At 41.0% G+C, this 25081-nt stretch overlaps 1 protein-coding gene across 7 annotated transcripts; it reads left to right on the top strand.

Moving 5' to 3' along the window:
* Positions 1-596: 596 nt before the first annotated feature.
* Positions 597-25081, top strand: gopc (golgi-associated PDZ and coiled-coil motif containing). Of its 7 annotated transcripts, XR_009793752.1 has the most exons (11): positions 597-1059; positions 1963-2136; positions 5424-5447; positions 6919-7094; positions 8979-9144; positions 9230-9325; positions 14424-14588; positions 14650-14821; positions 17157-23207; positions 23298-23424; positions 24767-25081. XR_009793752.1 is itself a non-coding variant. In XM_061811497.1 (9 exons), exons 1-9 carry the CDS (start codon positions 799-801, stop codon positions 17270-17272), a joined length of 1341 nt encoding a protein of 446 aa, XP_061667481.1. In that variant the 5' UTR covers positions 597-798; the 3' UTR covers positions 17273-25081. The 7 variants fall into 7 exon arrangements, 4 of the variants coding, with proteins under 4 accessions (XP_061667481.1, XP_061667480.1, XP_061667483.1 ...); XR_009793751.1 differs by having other exon boundaries at positions 23298-25081; XR_009793750.1 differs by having other exon boundaries at positions 17157-23424.

Here is a 25081-nt window from a genome sequence, read left to right as displayed (position 1 = left end):
AGCCTTGGATGGAAAAAGATGACACGCTGTGGCGACGCCTAATCGGGACAAGCCGAAAGGAAAAGAAGAAGAAGTGGACATGCACCTACGTTGAAAATTTCAGAGCCCTCCATGATTTCTAATTAGGAGATCTTGCAATATAGCTGGGTGTTCAAATACTTATTTTCTTCACTGTAAGTGCAAGCCAAACTCAGAGGACCTTTCGTGAAGTCAGCCAAGTGAATCAGTCGACTTTCAGCAACTCAATGGGCCATTTTTTGTAAGCTAAAACGAAATCCCAGTTAGTATATTCCGATCCCGTTTCAAATAGAATATTGGATTAAAAAAAAACATACGGTATGAATAATGGGGTTAAATATCCACCCATTTTCAGGGTCGATCCGGACTGACTGGCGAGCAGTTCGGGGTGTAGTCCGCCTTTCGCCCAAAGTTAGCTGGGATAGACTTCGGCACTCCCACGGCTCTTTTGGGGATAAGCGGCTTGCAAAATGGGTGGACTGATGGACACTGACCTATCGATGATCGATTGTTTTGCTCTGGGATCAGCCGGACAGCCCAGACATGAGCAATCGTCTCACATAAACATTTGGAAGATCGACGATGAGGCACTTCCTGGTCCAGTGACGTTTATCAGAAAATATAGTGCAAGGTTTTTCATGTCTTCAATTGTCGTATCATAACGTCGTTGAAATTTTAACAACACTGTATTTAAGGTTAGAAATCAAGCTTGTTCGTCGTCAAAGCAATCTGACGTTGGGTGGCTAGTGACCTATCGTAAGCGTTTGTTGTGTGTCAGTCATGTCCGCCTCTGCTGGATGCTCCCCGGTGGGCCATAACGCGGCCCTCGGCCCAAGTATGTCAATATTTCGCTGGCTAGAAGTGCTAGAGAAGGAGTTTGACAAAGCCTTCGTGGACGTGGATCTGCTGCTCGGTGAAATCGACCCTGACCAAGTGGACATCACATACGAGGGCCGGCAGAAGATGACCAGCCTGAGCTCCTGTTTTGCGCAGCTCTGCCACAAAGCTCAGACTGTTTTCCAACTTAACCACAAACTAGAGGTTAGTATCTGATCATTAGTCTTTGGACTTTCACCACATGGGCGACAACGATGTCAGAGTTACCTTGAGATAGATAATTCAAGCTTGAATTCCTCATCTATTTACCGATGATCAGGATGGGTCATAAACTGTCCTGTGATTCCATTTACGTTTCTGGCGCCGATATGAGCTTACTAACTTGGGAGTTATTGTAAAGCACTTAAGGCACTGTGATTGTGTGGATAAAGCATTATAATCAGTGCTGGTCATTTACCATTTAGAGACATAACTGAGTTGTGGCTATTTTATTAGACCACGGTCTGACAATGTGTGTCATTACCATGGCGGCCAGAGGCATGTGTGAGTTTTGGTATTTTTTGCTTTTTTTTTTTGGCCCATGGTATGAAAATGTGAGTCCGCAACATATTTTCTTGTGGTCGTGGAGTCAGCACTCTCAGCAGTTTTCAAGCGTGGAGGCACGGTAGTAAAGGGAATGCATCCAAAGTTACAAAAAGTGATGGCCATTTGGAAGGACTCATGACTGACAGGGATCTTAGAGTACTATTTTGTATTTGCAGCATTCCAGAGGTGAGGCCCTCAGTGTTGCACTTAAAATCAACTGTTTAACAATGTGTAAATTTTGTTTACTTTTTACGTTGATTAACTCATTTGAAAGTATCACTTTTAACTTGCACAACTTTTGAGTCCTGAATGGAAACTTTTAGTTGCCAGATGTTGTTTAAGGAACTAAAAGGCTGACTCAAAACAGTGATGAGAATTGTGTTATGACTAAACACCTTATTTAAACTTTGTGTATTCCTCGCAATGTACTTGTCAGCATCTGTCATCATACAGCAATGTTTGTAGTTGACGCAGTGTTAACTTCAGTGTCCCTGCCATCCCTCACCTACTTCATCCTTCCAGGCCCAGCTGGTAGATCTTCGCTCTGAGCTAACTGAAGCCAAAGCAGAGCGGGCAGTGGTGGAGAGAGAAGTCCACGAACAGTTGCTGCAGCTTCACGCTCTCCAGCTGCAGCTTTATACAAAGCAAGGCCAAGCTCCAGACTCAGACTCCATCAAAGACAGACTTGTAAGTACGGTGAGTAGAGAGAGGATTCGGACCTCCTTCATATTTTCAGTCTTTGTTATATTCCAGCCATTTGCCAAAATTGAAGTTATTTTTTCCTCATTAATGTACTCACAATAGCCCATATTGACAGAAAAAAACAAATGACATTTTTGCAGATTTGTTAAAAGAGGAAAAGCTGAAATCCCACACAGTCATAAGTATTCAGACCCCTTGCTGTGACACTAATGCTATATTGTTTAACTCTGGTGCTGTCCATTTCTTCTGATCATCTTGAAATGGTTTGACACCTTAGTTGAGTCCAGCTGTGTTTGATGATACAGATTGGACTTTATTGGGAAACCGACATACCTGTCTATAAATAACCTTACAGTGCATGCCAGAGCAAATGAGAATTGTGAGTTCAAAGGAACTGCCTAAACAGCTCAGACACAAAATTGTGGCATGGCACAGATTTGGACAAGGTTCCAAAAAAAAAAAAAAAAATTCTGTTGCACTTATGGTTCCTAGGAGCACAGTGGGCTCCATAATCCTCAAATGGAAGACGTTTAGGATGGCCAGAACCCTTCCAAAATATGGCCGTCTGGCCAAGCTGAGCAATTGGGGAAGAGGAGCTATGGTGAGTGAGGTAAAGAGGAACCCAAAGATCACTCTGGCTGAGCTCCAGAGATGCAGTCAGGAGATGGGAGAAAGTTCTAGAGAGAAAACCAGCACTGCGGCCCTCCACCAGTCGAGGATCTGCAAGGAGGAATGGCACAAGATTCCCAAATGCAAGTGTGAAAAAACATGTTGCATTATTCCCAAAAAGACTCGTGGAGGCTGTATTTTCTCATAAGAGTCTTCCACTAAATAGAAAAGGTTCTGAATACTTATGGCTTCAAATATAAAGATATACATTTTTTTTGTCAAGAATCAATAACAAGTGGGACACAATCGTGAAGTGGAACAAAATTTCTTGGATTTTATAAACTTTTTAACTAATAAAAACCTGAAAAGTGGGGCGTGCAATATTATTCGGCCTCCTTGCATTAATAGTTTGTAGCTTTATACCTTTTGCTGCAATTACAGCTGCAAGTTGCTTGGGATATGTCTCTATCAGTTTTGCACATCGAGAGACTGAAATTGTTCCCCATTCTTCCTTGCAAAACAGCTCAAGTTCAGTGACGTTGGATAGAAAACATTTGTGAACAGCAGTTTTCAGTTCTGCCCAGAGATTCTCAATTGGATTCTAGTCTGGACTTTGACTTGGCCATTTTAACACCTGGATACGTTTATTTGTGAACCATTCCATTGTAGATTCGGCTTTATGTTTTGGATCATTGTCGTGTTGGAAGATAAATGTCCATCCCAGTCTCAGGTCTTTTGCAGACTCCAACAGGTTTTCTTCCAGAATGGTCCCGTATTTTACTCCATTCATCTTCTCATCAATTTTAACCATCTTCCCTGTCCCTGCTGAAGAAAAGCAGGCCCAAACAATGGGGCTGCCACCAGCATGGTTGACAATGTGGATGGTGTGTTCAGGGCAAGTTTAAACATGACCATTTATGGATATCTTTGAAAAATGGCTTTCTTCTTGCCAATCTTCCCAAAACGCCATATTTGTGCAGTGTATGACTGATTGTTGTCTTATTTTTGGTATGTGACTTTATGTTGAAAATAATGATTAGCACTTTTATGCCCATCATAAGATGTATTGACATGAGTTGTTATTTTTATTATTTTTAACTCGTCCATGGCTTAATCTTAAATGACTTCTTGAGTTAAAGTGGGAAACTGTCAAGTCAAAACAAAAAGAAAAACAAGTTTCAAATACAGCTACATTTTTCCTGAACATATATTTAAGATCATATTTAACTATTCCAGAGTAAAGCTATTACCATCAATTAAATCTTGGTGGTAATTGCATTTAACTTGTGAAAATTATAACTATGTATTACCAACTTTAATGTTAATGGGTTAAAACAATGAACTCTTTTAACATTCTTAACTTTATTGATGAGTATACAGTAAAATTTTAACATTTTTCACACAGGCGTCAAAAGATGTTTAGCAAATTAAAATGCAAAATTAAGCTACCTTTTGATAAAGTCACTGTATAACAGCTGGCCACCAAGTTAGTTGGCCAAAGTTTGCTATGGAACTGATTACCAGGACTTGAACATCTTCAGGCTAACAAGCTTTACTTTCTAATACATCACTGCTTTGCCCTGACCTTCTACATTGACAAAATTCCCTTTAATTTGTATCTTTGCATAATGTATGTCTTTCAAATTGATTATGCAGTAGGTTCAGCTGCATGGCTTGTGTCCTGTTATTCCCGTCAAAGCACAAACTCGTTGAGACAGAACTTAATAAAAACAATTTCCCCAACTGCTTTAAGACAGGTGGCAGAGTGACCGACTGGTTAGATTGTCTGCCCCACATTTATGTGGACTGGGGTTCAAATTGCGGCCCTGCCTGTGTGGAGTTTGCATGTTCTCCTCATGCCTGTGTGGGTTTCCTCCCACATCTCAAAAACATGCATGGTAGGTTAATTTAATACTAAATTGCCCGTAGGTGTGATTGTGAATGAGAGCGGTTGTTTGTTTGTATGTGCTGACAACCAGTTCAGCATGTACCCCACCTCCTGAAGATAGCTGGGATAGGCTCCAGTACTCCTGTGACCATTGTGAGGATAAGTGGCTAAGAAAATGGATAAATGGATGCTTTAAGATTTGCATTTGTAAATTTTGCTCAATCCAACAAAATTGTTTAGGATCAATTCATTTCTTATGCCCATCTTTACCTGTCAAACCATGTAGATGTTAATGAAAATCATATCGATCTTGTTTTCCCCTAAGTTAAGGATAATAGGCAGAAGTCAAATCAAATAGGACATCAAAATGAGAATGGTACCTTGACTTACAAGTGCTCCGAGTTTTTCTAGATTCAAATCATTACTCGGCAGATTTTTCTTACTGTTATAAGCAACAAATCTTTAAATGGCTCTTATTTCCTTTTTTTTTTTTTTTTTTTAAATGGCCAAGTGCCTATTCATTACTCTTTCTTTGACCAGAAGTGTTTCTGAACAGGTTTTTTCCATTCAGCTGCATCTCATGACACTCAACTCATTCTTTGACTGGGCTTCAACCATCCTTTTTAACTTTCTTTTCTGCTTCTTCTCCATTGACATAATGGCGATTCATCCTTTCTCCTGTACTGAAAAGCTCAAAATTTTACAATTTCATTATTTTTTAATTTAAATTGATCATTCTGTAATCTATTACCTCTTTTCTTCTTCTTCCTGTTTTCCACTAAAGCCTGCCCCAACAATGGAACAGATGGTAAGTTTCTGTCTTTTTAGTAGTAATAATAATAGTTTAGTAGTAGTAGTAGTAGTAGTAGTAGTGCCCCGTAGCTCAGAGGTTAGACCACTGGTTTGGTAAACCAGGGGTTGTGGGTTCGTATCCCACTGGGGCCTCCACTCCCTGAGAAGGGTTGCGTCAGGAAGGGCATCTGGTCTAAAAAATTGTGCCAAACATATATGTTATATATTCATCTGAGATGACAGGCTGTGGTCACCCCGAAAGGGACAAGCCGAAAGAAACTTACTTACTAGTAGTAGAAAGAGGAGCATGTGCAGTTGCTGTCAAGTACTATATAATGGAAAATGGATTTTGTTCTCAATACACACGCACTTTTCTGCAAATAAAAATCAATGTTGGTCCCAGACCCTTTGCTTTCCCATCACATCTAGTGTAAAAAGATAAATATATACAGTAACATTAAAATTACAGATTAATAATAACATCCCTGCCTTATTGGTCTTTTCACCTTTTTCACTGAAAATACTATGCTCAATGACAAAACATAAAAGAAGAAAAACATTGGGATAGCAATAATAGTAGTATTGTAATCATCGAAAACTGTAGTGGCACTGCAATCATTCCCTCTGCTACTACTGGACTTTTGCCATTACCTCAATGCACATTGCACACCCTTCTGTAGTCCTTGTAAAGCTGTATGGAGCAAACGAATATATTTCACTCATATTTAACACAAACCAAAAATGAATCATCACCAATGCTAGTCGTCCTATTTGAGTTTAACGTTCATAAATATGTAATGTTCAGTATGTAATTTTCAATAAAAAATAATTTTGTTGAAAAAAATAAATACTCTTCAAGATTGTCTTGATTCAGCTTTCTAATGACATGCGTTCTGAAACAGAAAAACAAAGATTTTAATAACTGAATGTGGCTCAAATGAAGGTACACACCTTTTACAATAATTAATGTGATGCCTTAAATAATGTTTAGCTGTTCTAAGAGCAGTTTCCTGACGTTTTCTTTTGTTTCATCTTACTATCAAGGCGGGGTCTGCAGCAAGGACCCAAAGCTTTTGCAGGATCTCATTATTTAAAGGAATCAGTCAGGAATAGTATACAAATACAATCGAACGGTCAAAACTGGTCAGAAGCAGGAACATTAAAGGAGCAGCAGGAATTTCTAGTATTAACAGGCTATTTCCTAGATGTGACAATTGTCTGTACGTCTGAAATAATTCTTAGTCTCGTGTTTTGCATCACAAAAATCTGCCATTTTGAGAGCATTGTAACGGATTATTTTTCTCTTTTGTCTCTGAATAAATATTTGCGCTTTATTTATTTGTTAAAATGTAAAAGCCGGATTTTTTTGGGGGAGTTAAAATTGTTCGTTTTGTGTGTATTTTTTAAAATGGTCTACGTATTTGATTGCTTGTTTATGATGCTTGTTGTTTTGTGTTTGTGGTATTTACATGGTATGTGTGTTGTAGCAACAGGAGCTAGAGTCCAGCAAGAAGGAGAAATTGATGGAGGCGAGACTTGAGGCTGACGTGAGACTCTTCAAGAAAGAAAATGAGGCTCTTCGTCGACACATGGCTGTACTACAGGCTGAGGTGTACGGTGCTCGACTGGCTGCCAAATACTTGGACAAGGAACTTGCTGGGAGGTAATGAACTTGAACTAAAATAAGATTCCAATGTAATTATACCACAGCCAGTTTCAGATCATGTCATTGTCTCCCGCGTTTCCGTAGTGTGGTGCTTTTGTGTGGGCAGGCAGTAACTGATAAGTGCGCTGCATTTCCACAGTTGTAGGAATGGAAGTACAACTTCCTGTACTGCTAAGCCGAAGAGGTACAGTTCCATAACCTTAGAAAGATATATTTCAACAAATGGTAGGTTTTGGATGCAATGATAGGTGGAATTATACAAATATGGTAGCTATTCACCCCCTGGAAGCTGTGACCTTATCGTGGTGGAGGGTTTTTTTTTTGTCCCAATGATCATAGGATTTGTCACACCCCTGGTAGGGTCAGACATGGTGAACAAGTCGTAGGTGAGGGACCAGAGAAGGCACGGCAAAAAGACCCCTACGACGGAAAACATTAATGGATTTAGGTTTTCCCTTGCCCAGATGTGGGTCACCAGGGCCCCCCTCTGTAGTTGGGCCTGAAGGTGTGGCTTGGGGTGCAAAATATGAACCAAGATTGACAGTGGGAGGAAAAAGTGTGTGAATCCTTTGGAAGTTCTTAAATTTCTGGAAAAATTGGTCATGAAATTGGCTCTAATATTCATCTAAATCACAACCAACAGTCTGCTTCAACTAATACCTCACTAAGAATGACATTTTCATATTTTTATTGAAAATAATATAAACATTTTCAAAACAAGGAGGAAAGAATACATTGAGTATTTTCTGAACTGTCAAGTTCAAATATCCTGTTTTTAGATAAAGAGCTTTGAATGTTATTCATCGATTGGAAAAAAAAAATAAATAAATAAGCGACATTATGAAAATAATCATTAGTTGCAGCCCTACAAGAATAGCGTTCAGAAGAGTACAAGGAGTAAGCCGTCGCTGTCTTAAAAAAACATTGTTACATGTGTGAAGTTTGTTCAAGAACACTTTGGTGTTCCACAGCACTACTGGCAAACTATTATGGAGTCAAATGAAACCAAAGTTGAATTGTCTGGGTCTGAGGAACACGTAACGCCATATGTGGAAGCAAAATGGCACAGCACCCCAACATCAAAACCTTATGCCAACTGTGAATGGTGAAGAGAGGGAGCCTCATGGTATTGATTTGCTTTGCAGTGACAAGACAGTCCATGACCAACTTTTGGATCCCGAGCCACCAGTTGAGAATCACTACTGTAAACCATTTCATCGTGACATAAAGAGAAGTGTTTCCGATGCTGCACTCTGGAAAACTAACAAGTTGAAAGATGTGTCCCCCTTGACCCAATGCATAAACTGGCCATCACACCAATAACGGGCACAGAGATGCACTAAAATACGCAACAATATTCATCTTTTATTGTTTGAGTATGAGTAATTTGGTTACCTTATTCAAATTGCCACATTTTTTCCGTTTAAAGTTCAGTTGGAACTAATTTAATGAAGTCACTTTGCCAAATGGAGAATGGACTGAAAGATTTGCTCCCCATATTTAATCCGTCCCTAAAGAGCAGTGGCCACCAACCTCGTCACATAAATACTGTAGACCGAACCCCAACTCTCAACACCTTGGTCAATGAAGTTGGCTACAAATTAAACTTATGTGGTGTTAGTGTTGGGATGAAACAAGCCCACTTGGAAAAAACATATACAGGCATGGGGAGGAATTGTAAACTCTTCATAGATGGTCCCAAAGTCAAGTGTTACAAAAGCGGTAAAGGAAACGTTTTTGTTTGAGGGATCTAATACTCACTTGTTGACACACTTCTGAGCCAACCCTTATTGAAAGCCTGGTTTCACCAAACTGGAGATAGCAAACCTGTGTTCTTGCAGCGCTATCAACAAAGAAAATGAATTTGTGTTTTCCTCCCAGGGTGCAGCAAATCCAGTTACTGGGGCGTGACATGAAAGGGCCAGCACACGACAAGCTGTGGAACCAACTGGAGGCAGAGATCCACCTTCACCGCCACAAGACTGTCATCCGAGCATGCAAGGGCCGCAATGATCCCAAGAAACCACTTTCCTCCCCTGTTGGACATGTGGGTGTCAAAAGCCAACCTTCTATTCTGAAATAATAACTTCTGAATCATGTTTCTGGAGCTAATGCCTTTGTTATTGTTGTAGGATCCAGATTTATTGAAGAAAACTCAAGGAGTTGGCCCCATCAGGAAGGTGTCACTAGTCAAAGAGGACCATGAGGGTCTCGGCATCTCCATCACGGTGACCACTCAAAGCAGAACATTAGACTTGTATTTCTATTCGGGTTTAGCATCCAATTTGACAGAGTCCGGTTCCAATTCCGGTTTCTTTTTTTATTCCAGTTCAAATCATTTTTCGATTCCGATTCTTTTAAGGGGCTGGGTCAAAAAGGTTTGCATGGTTTAATTAAAGGGTGTCCCAAATTATGAGCACCCATTTTCTTAGCAGCCCAGAGCATAGACTAAAATGGACATTGACTCGGGATTCTTTATAACCACTATCAATATCAAACCTATTAACTCAAACGCAATGTGTGAGTTACTTACCCAATTGACATAATATTCATTAATGTTTCAGCTAAAAGTTAAAATAGCATTGTTGAAATTCTTATTTGAGATATTTTCAACACATCAAATGGTGGAAGTTTTCACTTCACTTCCTGTTTTAAGCTTGCAGCCTTCTATTCTGAAGGGTACGCACTGGAGCATTTTGGTATGAAAAGTAACTTCCCGCGGCACCACTGATTTTTTTCATTTTTTAACTTTTAAATGGATGGAACCAAATGCGATAAATGCTAATTTGTTTCCCTACCCACCGATGAGGCACAAGTTTAGTGTTTCTGATAGTGTGAGGCAACTTCTTCTTTTCCTTTCGGCTTGTCCCATTAAGGGTTCCCACAGCGTTTCATCTTTTCCCGTCTTGGCCTATCTCCTGCATCTTCCTCTCTAACACCACCTGCCCTCATGTCTTCCCTCACAACATCCATCAACCTTCTATTTGGCCTTCCAACGTTCTTTTGCCTGCCAGCTCCATCCTCAGCACCCTTCTACCAATATACTCACTCTCTCGCCTCTGGAGTTGTCCAAACCATCAAAGTCTTCTCTCTCAAACCTTGTCTCCAAAAAATCCAACTTTAGCTAATCCTATCCATCCTGCTCACTCTGAGCGAGAACCTCATCTTCATTTCTGCCACCTCCAGTTCTGCTTCCTGTTGTCTCTTCAGTGCCACCGTCTCTAATCCGTACATCATGGCCGGCCTCACCACTGTTTTATAAACTTTTCCCTTCATCCGAGCAGAGACACTTCTGTCACATAACACACCAGACACCTTCCGCCAGCTGTTCCAACCTGCTTGGACCCGTTTCTTTACTTCCTTACCACACGCACCATTGCTCTGGATTGTTGACCCAAAGTATTTGAAGTCGTCCACCCTCGCTGTCGCACTGGAGCATTTTGGCATGAAAAGTAACTTCCCGCGGCACCACTGATTTTTTTTTTTTTTTTTTCATTTTTTATTTTTTAAATGGATGGAACCAAATGCGATAAATGCTAATTCGTTTCCCTACCCACCGATGAGGCACAAGTTTAGTGTTTGTGATAGTGTGAGGCAACTTCTTCTTTTCCTTTTGGCTTGTCCCATTAGGGGTTCCCACAGCGTTTCATCTTTTCCCATCTTGGCCTATCTCCTGCATCTTCCTCTCTAACACCACATGCCCTCATGTCTTCCCTCACAACATCCATCAACCTGCTCTCTCGAACCTTGTCTCCAAAAAATCCAACTTTCGCGAATCCTATCCATCCTGCTTACTCTTGAGCGAGAACCTCATCTTCATTTCTGCCACCTCCAGTTCTGCTTCCTGTTGTCTCTTCAGTGCCACCGTCTCTAATCCATACATCATGGCCGGCCTCACCACTGTTTTATAAACCTTTCCCTTCATCCGAGCAGAGACACTTCGGTCACATAACACACCAGACACCTTCCGCCAGCTGTTCCAACCTGCTTGGACCCGTTTCTTCACTTCCTTACCACACGCACCATTGCTCTGGATTGTTGACCCAAAGTATTTGAAGTCGTCCACCCTCACTATCGCTTCTCCCTGGAGCCTGTCTCTTCCTCCTCCATCCCTTTCATTCACGCACATACATTCTGTTTTTACTTCGGCTAATCCTGATTCCTCTCCTTTCCAGTGCGTACCACCATCTTTCTAATTGTTTCCCCGCCTGCTCCCTGCTTTCGCTGCAGATCACAATATCATCTACGAATATCATGGTCCAAGGGAATTCCTGTCTAACCTCATCTGTCAGCCTATCCATGACCACTGCAAACAGGAAGGGGCTCAGAGCTGATCCCTGATCCAGTCCCAACCTCCACCTTAAATTCTTCTGACACACCATCGGCACATCTCACCGCTGTTCTGGTGCCATCATACATGTCCTGTACTATTTTAACGTACTTCTCTGCCACACCAGACTTACGGATGCAGTACCACAGTTTCTCTCTTGGTACTCTGTAATAGGCTTTCTCTAGATCCACAAAGACACAATGTAGCTTCTTCTGACCTCCACTGTACTTTTCCATTAGCATCCTCAAGGCGAATAATGCATCTGTGGTACTGTTTTTAGGCATGAGACCATACTGCTGCTTGCAGATACTTTCTTCTGTCCTAAGTCTCGCCGCCACTACTCTTTCCCATAACTTCATTGTGTGGCTCATCAACTTCCTCTACAGTTCCCAGAACCTGCTTGGACACGTTTCTTCACTTCCTTACCACACGCACCATTGCTCTGGATTGTTGACCCAAAGTATATGAAGTCGTCCACCCTCGTTATCGCTTCTCCCTGGAGGCTGTCTCTTCCTCCTCCATCCCTCTCATTCATGCACATACATTCTGTTTTACTGCGGCTAATCCTGATTCCTCTCCTTTCCAGTGCGTACTGCCATCTTTCTAATTGTTCTTCCGCCCGCTCCCTGCTTTCACCGTAGATCACAATATCATCTGCGAATATCATGGTCCAAGGGGATTCCTGTCTAGCCTCATCTGTCAGTCTATCCATTACTACCGCAAACAGGTAGGGGCACAGGGTGGGTCCCTGATCCAGTCCCAACCTCCACCTTAAATTCTTCTGACACACCATCGGCACATCTCACCGCTGTTCTGGTGCCCTCATACATGTCCTGTACTATTTTAATGGGACAAGCCGAAAGGAAAAGAACCAGTAATACTAATAGTGATTGGACCAGCAGGATGTGAGTGAATGTCCTAACATGGCACAGCAGGCATTTTCTCGCGTGCTCGTATTCTGTTGAATAAATTGGTCAAAAACTCCACAGCCACCTAACCAAATTGCTTACTTACCTCCACTGGTATGTCATTGGGACCAACTGTCTTTCCATTTTTCATTCTGTTTAGTGCCTTTCTAACTTCTCCCTTATTAACCAATACCACTTCCTGGTCATTCACGCTTGCCTCTTCTACTCTACTTTCTCTCCCATTTTCTTCATTCATTAACTTCTCAAAGTTGTCTTTCCATGTACTTAGCACACTACTGGCACCAGTCAACATATTTCCTTCGCTATCCTGAATCACCCTTACTTAATGCACATCCTTCCCATCTCTATTCCTCTATCTGTCTGTAGAGATCCTTTTCTTCTTCTTTCGTATCCAACCTGGAGTATGTCATATGCCTCTTGTTTAGCCTTCGCCACCTCTACCTTTGTCCTACAACGTATCTCAATGTATGCCTCTCCTCAGTCCTCTCTGTGTCCCACTTCTTCTTCGCTAATCTCTTTCCTTGAATGACGTCCTGTATTTTGGGGTTCCACCACCAAGTCTCCTTCTCCCCTTTCCTCCCAGAAGACACCCCAGCTACTCTCCTGCCTGCCTCTATGAATACTTTGGCAGTAGTATTCCAGTCTTCTGGGAGCTCTTCCTGACCATCTAGAGCCTGTCTCATCTCTTTCCGAAAGGGCACACAACATTCTTCCTTTCTCAACTTCCACCACCGGATTCTCTGCTCTACCTTTGTCTTCTTAATCTTCCTACCCGCTAGTAGAGTCTTCCTACACACCACCGTCCTATGCTGTCGAACCACACTCTCCCCCACCACTACCTTACGGTCAATAACCTCCTTCAGATTACATCGTCTGCGCAAAATATGTTCCACTTGCGTGCTTATACCTCCGCTCTTGTAGGTCACTCTATCTTCCTGCCTCTTTTGGAAAAAAAGTGGCCTCTACAGCCATTTCCATCCTTTTTGCAAAGTCCACCAACATTTGTCCCTCGAAGTTGATTTCCTGGATGCCGTACTTACCCATCACTTCTTCATTGCCCCTGTTTCCTTCACCAACATGTCCATAATAATCTGCACCAATCACAACTCTCTCTCTGCCTGGGATGCTCAGGACTACTTCATCTAGTTCCTTCCAGAATTTCTCTTTCATCTCGAGGTGACATCCTACCTGTTGGGCATAGCCGCTAACCACATTATACACAATCGCCTCAATTTCAAGTTTCATAACTCGATCTGATACTCTTTTCCCCTCCAAGGCATCCTTAGCCAGCTCTTCCTTTAAAATAACCCCTACTCCATTTCACTTCCCATCTACTCCATGATAAAATAATTTAAACCTTGTTCCTAAACTTCTAACCTTACTAACCTTTCCGCCTGCTCTCTTTGATGCACAATACTATATTGCAACAGCTGTTTTTCCAAGTCTATGCAAGGGGCACTGGCATGTTTTTCATTTTCTGAAATCATGGAATGTCTTGCACTGTCAGCGCATGGTCACTCCCCCCCAACGCCAAAAGCCCTTTTATTTCAATCAATCGCAGATCCAACATTTCACTTCCTCAGTTTTCCTTAATGTCCTGGTTATAATTAATTCCTGAGTCACCTCTTTAGCTTCATGAAATTAAACTGTGAAAAAATGGTTTATTTGTTGGAAAGTTTCTCCATTTCAGTTGCTTGCTCTCTGGTTTCTCTTCCTCTCAGGTTATGAGTAAGCGGGCATTGTCCTCAACCCACCCAGTCATGTCATTTGCATATAAATAACACTAGTGACTCGGTCATCTTTGAGCTGCGTAAACTTTCTCACCTACTCATTCTAATTGCATTCTCCTGTATTTTTATTTCTTAGTTAGAATTCAGCATTTTAATGTTATTATTAATGGAGCTGCACCACAAGTCACAACCGTATTGGGAAGAAGTTTTCCTGGCAAAGTCTTCATAATAATGTTTTTGTAGAATGAATGCTCTTGCTCACAAATAACTGAGTGTGTGTGTGTCTGTGTGTGTGTGTCTGAGTGTGTGCGTGCATGCGTGGGTGTTGTGTTCTCAGGGAGGGAAGGAGCATGGTGTTCCCATTCTCATCTCAGAGATCCATCCAAACCAGCCTGCGGACAGATGTGGAGGCTTGCATGTCGGAGACGCCATTTTGGCAGTCAACAGCATCAATCTGCGGGATGCCAAACACAAGGAAGCTGTCACCATACTCTCGCAACAGGTACTTCAAAGACACACACGCACACGCTCAGACGCTTTACTCTGTTCCTCATTCGTACCAGTCAGGACAAATTGAGTTTGAAGTCGTGTACGTGGCTCCGGAGGTGGACAGCGATGATGAGAATGTGGAGTATGAAGACGACAACGGGCATCGCTACAGACTCTACCTGGATGAGCTGGAACAGAACCATACAGGGCCACCCACTGGCAACTCTGCAGCAGCATCTTTACAGGGTAGATTTGCAATCATAGATCACCGACATCACTTAACGTAATGTTCCTTGGCATAATCTAACAAAATCAAACATAAAATCTGTGTCAAATCAACTTTTCCTCATGGTCAAACAAGGATATGTAGTCAAATCTCCAAACACAAAAATGTCCAGAGATGTATTAATTTTACTTTTTTTTTTAAACATTTACCACAGCTTTTCTTTTATTTAACAGAATTATAGTACCGTTTACTAGAGATAGACAATTACCTTATTGTAAAGGTGTAAGGTCTTTGGGAAGGCTGCTATAATACCTACAGTAAAGAAAATAAGTATTTGAACACCCTGCTATATTGCAAGTTCTCCGAGTTAGATATCATGGAGGGGTCTGAAATTTTCATTGTAGGTGCATGTCCACAGTGAGAGAGATAATCTAAAAAGAAAAATCCAGAAATCACAATGTATGATTTTTTTTTTTTTTACCGATTTATTTGTGTGATACAGCTGGAAATAAGTATTAGAACACCTATCTATCAGCTAGAATTCTGACCCTCAAAGACCTGTTAGTCCGCCTTTAAAAGTCCACCTCCACTCCATGTATTATCCTGAATCAGATGCACCTGTGTGAGGTCGTTAGCTTCATAAAGACACCTGTCCACCCCATACAATCAGTAAGACTCAAACTTGTAACATGGCCAAGACCAAAGAGCTGTCCAAAGACACCCAAGACAAAATTGTAAAACTCCACACGGCTGGAAAGGGCTACGGAGAAATTGCCAAGCAGCTTGGTGAAAAAAGGGCCACTATTGGAGCAATCATTAGAAAATGGAAGAAGCTAAACATGACGGTCAATCTCAATCGGAGTGGAGCCCCATGCAAGATATCACCTCGTGGGGTCTCAATGATCCTTAGAGTGGTGAGGAATCAGCCCAGGACTACACAACAGTACTTGGTCAAAAGAGCTAGGACCACTGTTTCCAAGGTGACTGTTGGTAATACACGAAGATGTCATGGTTTGAAATCATGCATGGGACGAAAGGTTCCCCTGCTTAAACCAGAATACACTAAGGCCCGTCTTAAGTTTGCCAATGACCATTTGGATGGTACAGAGGAGTCATGGGAGAAAGTTTTGTGGTCAAATGAGAGCAAATTTGAACACCTGAGGAAACCAATGTTAATATTTGGTGCAGTATCCTTTGTTTGCAATTACAGTGGTCAAACGTTTCCTGTAGTTGTTCACCGAGTTAGCACACACTGCAGGAGGGATGTTGGCCCACTCCTTCACACAGATCTTCACTAGATCAGACTTTTTGGTCATAATTCCACGAACAGTGTTTGGAAGAAGACTAATGATGAGTTCCATCCCAAAAACACCATCCCTACTGTGAACCATGAGGGTGGTAGCATCATGTTTTGTTTTGTTTTTCTGCACATGGGACAGGACAACTGCACTGTATAAAGGAGAGGATGACCGCGGCCATGTATTGTGAGATTTTTGGAAACAACCTCTTTCACTCAGTCAGAGCTTGGAAGATGGGTCGTGGCTGGGTCTTTCAACATGACAATGACCTGAAACACACAGCCAGGAAAACCAAGGAGTGGCTCTATAAGAAGCATATCAAGGTTCTGGCATGGCCTAGCCAGTCTCCAGACTTAAACCCAAACGAAAATCTCTGGAAGGAACCGAAACTCCGAGATCTGTGTGGAGGAGTGGGCCAAAATTCCTCCTGCAGTGTGTGCAAACCAGGCGAACAACTACAGGAAACGTTTGACCTATGTAATTGCAAACAAAGACTACTGTACCACATATTAACATTGGTTTTCTCAGGTGTTCAAATACTTATTTGCAGCTGTATCACACAAATAAATCGTTAAAAAAATCATACATTGTGATTTCTGGATTTTTCTTTTTAGATTATCTCTCGCACAGTGAACATGCACCTACAATGAAAATTTCAGAACCCTCCATGATTTCCAAGTGGGAGAACTTGCAATATAGCAGGGTGTTCGAATACTTATTTTCTTCACTGTAAGTATTCGTGGCTGGTAATAGCAGCCTTCACAAAGACCTTATACCTTTACAATCAGGTACTTGTCCATCCCTAGTAATTATTATTTGAACAAATACTTATTTTCTTCACTATCAGACAGGGCTCATATCTCAAAGTTGAGTTTGCTTGTAAAAGCATGACAGTGACCAAATTATGGCTCATATCTCCAAACGTTGACAAGTTTTGTTATAATTCATATCTGAATGCGACACAATACAATCGAGTTATATGAACGATTGGTAAATGGACAGTGGATTCGGCTTGTCTACAAGTGATTTAATGGTTATGTGATTTACCTTACAACAGGTCTGGAGAATATGTCGTTGAACCAAGTGACAGAAAATGGAGACACTGGAATGTCCATTGACACCCTATCAGACAAAACTCCCTCCAAGCCTCCTGATGCTCACAGCTCCTCATAAGACGACTCAGCCACCCCAATCAAAATGGAATTGTGCAAGACCTATTTGGAGTACTGAAGCAAGTCCGTCGAGCAGTGCTAGTTTGTTTTCCCTATTCTTTTCTGTAAATGTTTAAATTTTGGGATATAGGGGTTTAGATTGGACTCATGGGAATGATTTGGGAGTAATAACAGGAGAAGGGTGTTATGTTACACTCTTGAGTTTTGTACCCAATTTTCTGGTATTTCTTGGCTACCACTGTTTTGAGCTGCCATGTACTCAAAGCAATGGAGAGTAAAGGTGATGCAACCATCCAAAAGGAACTTAGTGGACGTAAATCACAGTACAGTATTGGTTCGATGTTGCAAAAGCACTGACGTTTGTGGAAAGGTCATTTTAAGGGTATCCACAGCATTTTCTATCCTCAGAGTCCATTCATAAAGGAACCGCCGAGTCCTCCTCCAAAAGGTATGTAACACCTTAGAATGTCTCACATTGCCAACCCTGACAGCGACACTGTGCCTGTTTAAATCTTATTTATATGACGCTGGCTGTAGGATCCATTTTGAACATGGTTTAAATTCTTTCTGGTCTTTACTATGACACTACTACACTTTATTCTGACCGCGTTATGAGCCTTGATGATCTAATGTGGTTTATTCGATAATATGTAATATATACACACAGGCAGTGGGATCATCTAAAAACATGGGCCACTGTTCATATGGATTGACAGCAGGGGTGCACAGTGGGTGGGATTCAGGATCTACCAGCCGATCTCCGAGGCAGTTATGGTTGATTACAAATGGGTGCCCCATCCCTCTCGTGGCGTGATTCAGGTGTGGCCAATATGTCGATCCAGCGGATAGATTGATTGACATTTGCTTTGACCAATCCTGTTCTCTCCTGACACTTCACTGCGCATGTGCAGATAAACGCGTTCTGGTAAGATGGCTTCCTATTCACCGTCTTTCTCTTGCTTTCTCTGCGCGTGTCGCTGCGATACGCCTCTCCCACTTCACATCAATGCGGCGGTTATACGCCCCCTCCCATCCAGATTGTGAGAGGTTTGCAGCTATAGTAGGTTTTGGGGCAAAAAAAGCCTGGGCACCCCTGATCTACAGTTTCTACAAAAAATGTTATCATTTTCTTTTAATGTCATTCTATTGTGAGAGATTTGGACTCACAAATGAACTGTGACCAACACTGAGAGCCCAGAAAGTCTATGTACTTTTCCCAATTGAAGTGGAAATCCTGGTAAACCAAAACTTAATCATTTACTGTATTCATTCATGTGACTTGTTCTAGTGGTTTTTGTATGGTGTAGGCCCAGCCCCCAGGTCCTCTCTGAACCCCTTGTGCATCTTTATTGTTTGATGTATTCTGAGCAGTTTATTCAGCCTTTAAATAAAGTTGGCCTTTATCTTAATCGACAATTTGCTTACATTTTTGAAATATAAAAAAAAAGGTGGGCACGTATGAATGGAAAACCAACAATGCAACATAAGCGTCTGGTAAATGAGATGGCCTTTGGAAAAATAGCTTTATTTTTCATTAAGAGGAATAAAATGAAACTTTGAGACCAATATTTAAAAGGGGCATATAATGGAAAAGTTTTTTTTTAATTGTTGTGAATACAAACAGTTGAATTGCCTAACGTAAATTAAGTGTGAAACAACCAAACCTTTTATTTGCACAAGCACAAATCATTTGTGATAGACAGGTGGATTGTATTGGTCTGTTGTGGTGGAGGACCTAAACCAGAGGTATCAAACCATTTTTGTCACAGGCCACATTGTAGTTATGGTTTCCCTCAGAGACCCGTTATGAATCTGAAACCAGAAAAATATTAAAACACATCATATTTACATGGGAAATTTATGAACTAGTGTAGGAATAATTGTGATCAGAATTATCATACATCTGCTTCCAATAAAGAAATGCTTTGCTCTGCTCTAGATAACGTGGCAGCCTCCTAGCAGGAGTTAGCAAGAACAAAAACATCTAATCATCAGAACTATTAGAACTGCTGCCTGTTAAACAAATGATGACCACACATGTATTCAGCCATCTTCAGCACATGCACACGCACATGAACAAACATGTACACCTTGTTTCCAACTGTTTTGCTTGCTGTCTCCTTTTTGTAACATCCATGTAAATAAGGGGTGTCTTAAAACTAAATAGAGGTACTGAGGAGAGGATAATCAGAGTGCAGTGGTGAATTGTACGAGACAGTTCCTCTCCTCGCGAGACTTGAACTGGTGTCTTTGCTTCCTTTTTTGTCCTGTTTAATGAAGGCCTGATTGGTGAACCTGACATTTACTTCGTCCTTCGAGCCAGATCTCAAGATACCTGAGGTTTCCAGGGGCTGAGTCGACGTCCAGGCAAAGACCATGGCCACGCCACTTGAGACCCTTTCCGGGACTGGGCCTCGACTTTGCGTCTGGAGGCTGAGGGTTGAGGAGAAGCCGAAGGAAGTAAAGGCTTCTCTGGTGAATAGGAAACTCCTACACTCACAAGGAATGAGTTTAAACAGAACGTAATTGTCACCCTGTTCAAGGGGAAGTCAGTATAGTCGCCCGAGGTGAACCACTGACTCTAACAGGGGAAAACAAATAGCAAAATAGTTGATAAATAGCAAATAGTTGAAACAGAACATCTGGGGAAAAAAAATTGTGTAAGGACTAGAAGTTTGTAGAAAGCCAATGTCCTACTAAAATAAAACATTAAATTTGTGGATAACACAATATGACTTTGCTGGCCAGCTCAACATACACACAAAAAATATATATAGTTAACCTGCAGGATAAAATAAGAAAACACACACAAAAAAACACAAAAAAAAACTAGACTCAAGATGATGTGAAAACGGCTGTAAAAGGTATCACATCTCATAAAGTTGATGTAACATAATTCATCCAGGGAACGGAAGACTTGAGAAAATCTTACGACTTAAATGGTGTGGAAGTACAACAAATTTAGATGACAGCAAAGTACTTTCTCACAGCATCGGGGAGTTCAAGGGTTAATATTGCGCACATCTGCTAGATTTAGACAAAAAGCAAATTTTTTTTGCCATTGGAATAGCAAAATAAAACAACAATGAACCATTAGAAGAATATAGCATTGGAATGACTGCATGTTTTAAAGCAAACAGTGGCATTCCTGAAGATCACACTCCAGGTAGTGTGCATCAACGGCAATTAAAAAATGCTCTTCATGTGAATTCAAATAATCCTAGAAAACAATGGATTGAAAAACATTGGGTTGACAAACTGACTGGCAAGCTGTAACAATACGTTAACCAAGCACTACACACAGAAAGAGTGCTACAAAATAAAAAGATAGTTGACACCTTTCTGACAGAGGACGGAGAAATTTATGGAGCTTTATGCGAAATATTTATTAATTGTGGCGGCAGATGAAGACCGCAGCCATCTCCCCATCAAAAATGTCACAACTAACGCTCCCAAAATGCAACTTTTTAATTTGCCCCATACGTTTGTTGGGAAGAGATGGCTTGCTGAAACGAGGACTGGGCTTAATTCCCTCTCTGACAGGAAATATAGAAGTTCTGACAGGAAATATAGAAGTAAAAAGAAAAAAAGGAATTTCTGGGAGGACAGTTAAATATCTTACAAAATAGGAATCCAGCACTCTATTATTATACCTTAGATATTCCAAACAAACCTCCTACAAGAACAGGAGATTTCTTGGTGCAAACAGCTCGAGACATGATTGAAAAACCACAAAATGACATAGGAAGTGACTCATTGCATGTGACTATGTAGTATAAGATACTGTAAACTTTTAAAAGCCCACACCAGACAAAATCATGATTGATTATCTGTACTCAGATGGTATATCAGTTGTGGTGGTAGGAACCAGAGTGACTGACAAACTAAATGCATTACACAAGGAATGAACACCACCACACACATTACAAACTTAACAGGAGTGGAAGGAGTTTGTGACAATTTGTATTGGTAGTACGAAATGATCCTGATTGGAAAGAAAAAGAACCAGATCAATATCTTATTGGACAGTCTTAAACAATCTGAGTCCAGATGCTGTTGTATTCACGGTGGTATCACAATCTACACAGACAATACTGGAAAAATAGAGGAATGGTGACAACGACATGGACAACAGTGGTACATGCAGAGCTAAGACAAAACTTGCTCATAGCAGTTCAATTACCAAAAGAAATAGCCATATAAATGTACAATACACACATCAAATACAGACAAATTATCATTAAGAAATGGATTTATAGATAAAACAGCAAAAGAAGTAGCAGCCAAAACCTTTATGGGATTAGCTGACCATGCAACAAATGAAGACATACTTTCAGATGATGTGTGGAACAAAATGCAACAACAAAGCTTACCAGCAGAATTAAAAATGTGGAAAAAATAAGGGGCTACATTACAAAATCGGAATTATGTCAGCACAGATACCAAAAAAAAATACCAAAAACATTTTTTAAGTGGGCTGCAATCTTGAGCCATGGGAAGTCTCAGGTCTCAACGGGGGGAATGGTAGCCCTTGTATAAGGGCATTACATGATCCATGGATTTAACTTGTATGCAAAAAAATTTTTGTCGGGCTTGTTTGATCTGTGTGCGACATAATCCACAAAGGAATGTGCATCCAAAACGTGGTCAGTTTCCTCAAACTACACATCCATCCATCCCTCCATCCATTTTCTTAGCCGCTTATCCTCACAAGGGTCGTGGGGAGGGCTGGAGGCAAGGTACACCCTGACCTGGTTGCCAGCCAATCGCAGTGCACTTGGAAACAAACAGCCGCACTCACAATCACACGTAGGGGCGATTTGGACACAATGATAGATTTAGTCTAACAATACATATATTACAAGCACGTAAGGGTCTCATTCCATTCAAAACACTGTTTGGGAGACCATACAAATTACCAATATTTTCCACACAATGAGAGATAGATGAATGATGAAGGGGAAAAAAAAACCTCACAAGTGGGTCCCTTTCAGGAGTTAACAACCCCAAACAGCTTAAAAAATAGCAAAAAGGGGTACTTGAGTTCATTTATTGATTGTGAGAAAGTTATTGCTTTTGAAACCATTGTTAACACAAACGAAACAATTTTTTTTTATTGGCCACTTGTAAGATAGCTGTTCTCATTCTCACTGCCAAGGTCGCTGTAGTCCGGTTACACATGGGAGTGAGACTGCTGTCATAATGGTGACTAAACAGTTAAATTTTGCTGTTGGGTGTTGGATGAAAACGCTACCCGTTATTTTCATTTTTCTGTTCGAGTGGTACCTGTGGGAGCCACTCAAGGTCCCACCCCAAAAATAATAAATAAATAAATTAAATTAAATAAAAACAAAACAAAACAAATTGGATAACTACATACAAAAAACATGTCCAAAAGATTGTGTTGTTTGCACGGATCCAGAGATAATACCAATGTTATTAATTGCTAACGAATGCAAAAAAAAAAAAAAGCTGGGATTCTGTGTATCCATTAACTTCTTTTGAAAAACAAAAAACATTGTTTTCTAATGGCTTGTCACTAGGAAATTTCACATGCATCAATTTGATAGGACTGGAAACAAATTGGGAAATTTATCAGCATTGATGTGTAAAACCATTTTTGTGCCATTGTCATGGTGGTGCGACAGTAACTGTCTTTTTTTTTTTTACGCCGGATGCCTTTCCTGACGCAACCCTTCTGCATTTATTCGGAGAGAGAGCTGGAGCCAATCCCAGCTAACTTCGGGCAGCGGCAGATTACACCCCAAGCTGGTCGCCAGCCAGTCGCGGTGCAGATGTCGACACCGTCACTGAGCGGGAATCGATCCCACGCTGCCTTCACTCAGAATGTCCCTCTGAGGGAAACTCGAACTACAACGTGGCTCGCAAGAGAAATGAGTTTGACACCCCTGCACTACACCATCAGAAAAAAAAATGTAACAAGTTACTGTGCTTTAATAACTATTACTGCCATTTATCTATTCATCCTATGTCTGTTCATGAATTAACATCTACTGTACATGCAGTTTTACCCGAACACTGGCATAGAGTGAGCAAGAGCTGAATGACGTGGGCAAAATAGCAGAAAGAAACACGTGGATACACCTTATACACTGTAAAAGGTCATCTCAGCTGAGTCACCCAAAGGGAAAGGTGAGCAAAGTGCAGCATACGGTGGGTGCAGATTTATAGTATCTTAAAATACCTGAAGGCTGGTGAAGATTTAAAAGACACTTGACTCATTTAGCGGTGACTTGGTCGACATGACATCAAAATGGCTAAATAATATGATACCATTTTGGGCTGCAACATTGACAACCGTAATGATATTTTTGTTCTAACACTGATAAATGCAGCAGGAACGTGTGCACTGGTATCACTGCGCTTATCTGTGACTGTGTTTCCATCCGAACCAGAGGATATACATTTGGCCGCATCCATCTTTGGACCTCCCCTTGGGTTCTCCCGAAGGCGAAGGTCCTCTTGGAAAGATGGAGAGCCGACATACATTGATGCCAATGGCATCCCAACGGTATACCAGATGAGTATAAGTTGGTTAACGAGATTGCTGTAGGATGGGAATCCATCTTGTTATGGATAAATCTGAATAAAAACGTTGACAGAATCAACTACATACATTGCAATGTACAGAAACTAGGTAATTATACGGAAGCAAGTTTTATTTCCATAAGGGAACAACCAGCTACAACCTCACTCATGACGTTCCGAAACCGCATAGCGGTCGACATGCTCCTGGCCGAGAAGGCTGGCGACTGCTCAATGTTCGGTGACCAGTGTTGTTTATTCCAAATATCACAGCACTTGATGGGTCACTTACAAGGGCCATTCAAGGCTTCCGCACCCTGAACCACAAGATGAAGGAGCACTCTGGTGTAAACACATCAGCCTGGTCTGAGTGGTGGGGCAAAAAAAAAAGTTTGGCAAATGTAAAAATTTGGTGTTCTCTGTCATAGTTTCTATAGCTATTCTTGCATTGCGTGAATGTTGTTGTATTCCCTGCATTAAGACATCACTTAACCAACTTATAACCACTGCTCCTGCCTCGACAAATTCAAAATTGGCAGAAATATATCCACTATTGGCACAACAGGGTAATGACAGTGATATTGTTAACCAAGATGACGACGTTATGACTTCTCTTCCAGACCTGTTCTCTGATCCAGAAGATTACAAGTAATTATTACTATATTTTCCTCCGAGTGTAACTGTTTGTTTTCGTAAATATGACTCTAGAATAAAGCCGAAAGGACGATCCATTAGATGATTAGAGCACATGTAGGATAAACAGGAGGATAATGTAGAAATAATTGTAAATATAATTAAGTTACTGTTCCTGCCTGCAATTAAGAATGTTTTGCTCTGCTCTAGAAAACGGTAGCAAATGTAGGATAAACAGAGGGGAAATGTAGGAATAATTGTGATCAGAATTATCATACATCTGCTTCCAATAAAGAAATGCTTTGCTCTGCTTTAGATAACGTGGCAGCCTTCTTGCAGGAGATAGCAAGAACAAAAACATCTAATCATCAGAACTGTTAGAACTGCTGCATGTTAAAGAAATGATGACCACACATGTATTCAGCAATCTTCCACACATGCACACGCACATGAACAAACATGTACACTTTGTTTCCAACTGTTTTGCTTGCCGTCTCCTTTTTGTAACATCCATGTAAATAAGGGGCGTCTCAAAACTAAATAAATAGAGGTGCAGAGGAGAGGATAATCAGAGAGTGCAGTGGTGAATTGTACGAGACAGTTCCTCTCCTCTCTCCTCGCGAGACTTGAA

This window comes from Syngnathoides biaculeatus, chromosome 23 (assembly GCF_019802595.1).
Source record: "Syngnathoides biaculeatus isolate LvHL_M chromosome 23, ASM1980259v1, whole genome shotgun sequence".
Lineage (NCBI taxonomy): Eukaryota > Metazoa > Chordata > Actinopteri > Syngnathiformes > Syngnathidae > Syngnathoides > Syngnathoides biaculeatus.
Note: the sequence above shows the minus strand (reverse complement) of the source record. Positions and strands in the feature narration are given on the sequence as shown.

Bases quoted from the DNA above. Each gene is read 5' to 3' on its own strand.
- gopc (XM_061811496.1), top strand. From the start codon at position 799: ATGTCCGCCTCTGCTGGATGCTCCCCGGTGGGCCATAACGCGGCCCTC. The intron at 5,448-6,918 runs GTAAGTTTCTGT...TGTGTGTTGTAG, and splicing joins CCCCAACAATGGAACAGATG to CAACAGGAGCTAGAGTCCAG. The intron at 9,145-9,229 runs GTGGGTGTCAAA...TTATTGTTGTAG, and splicing joins TTTCCTCCCCTGTTGGACAT to GATCCAGATTTATTGAAGAA.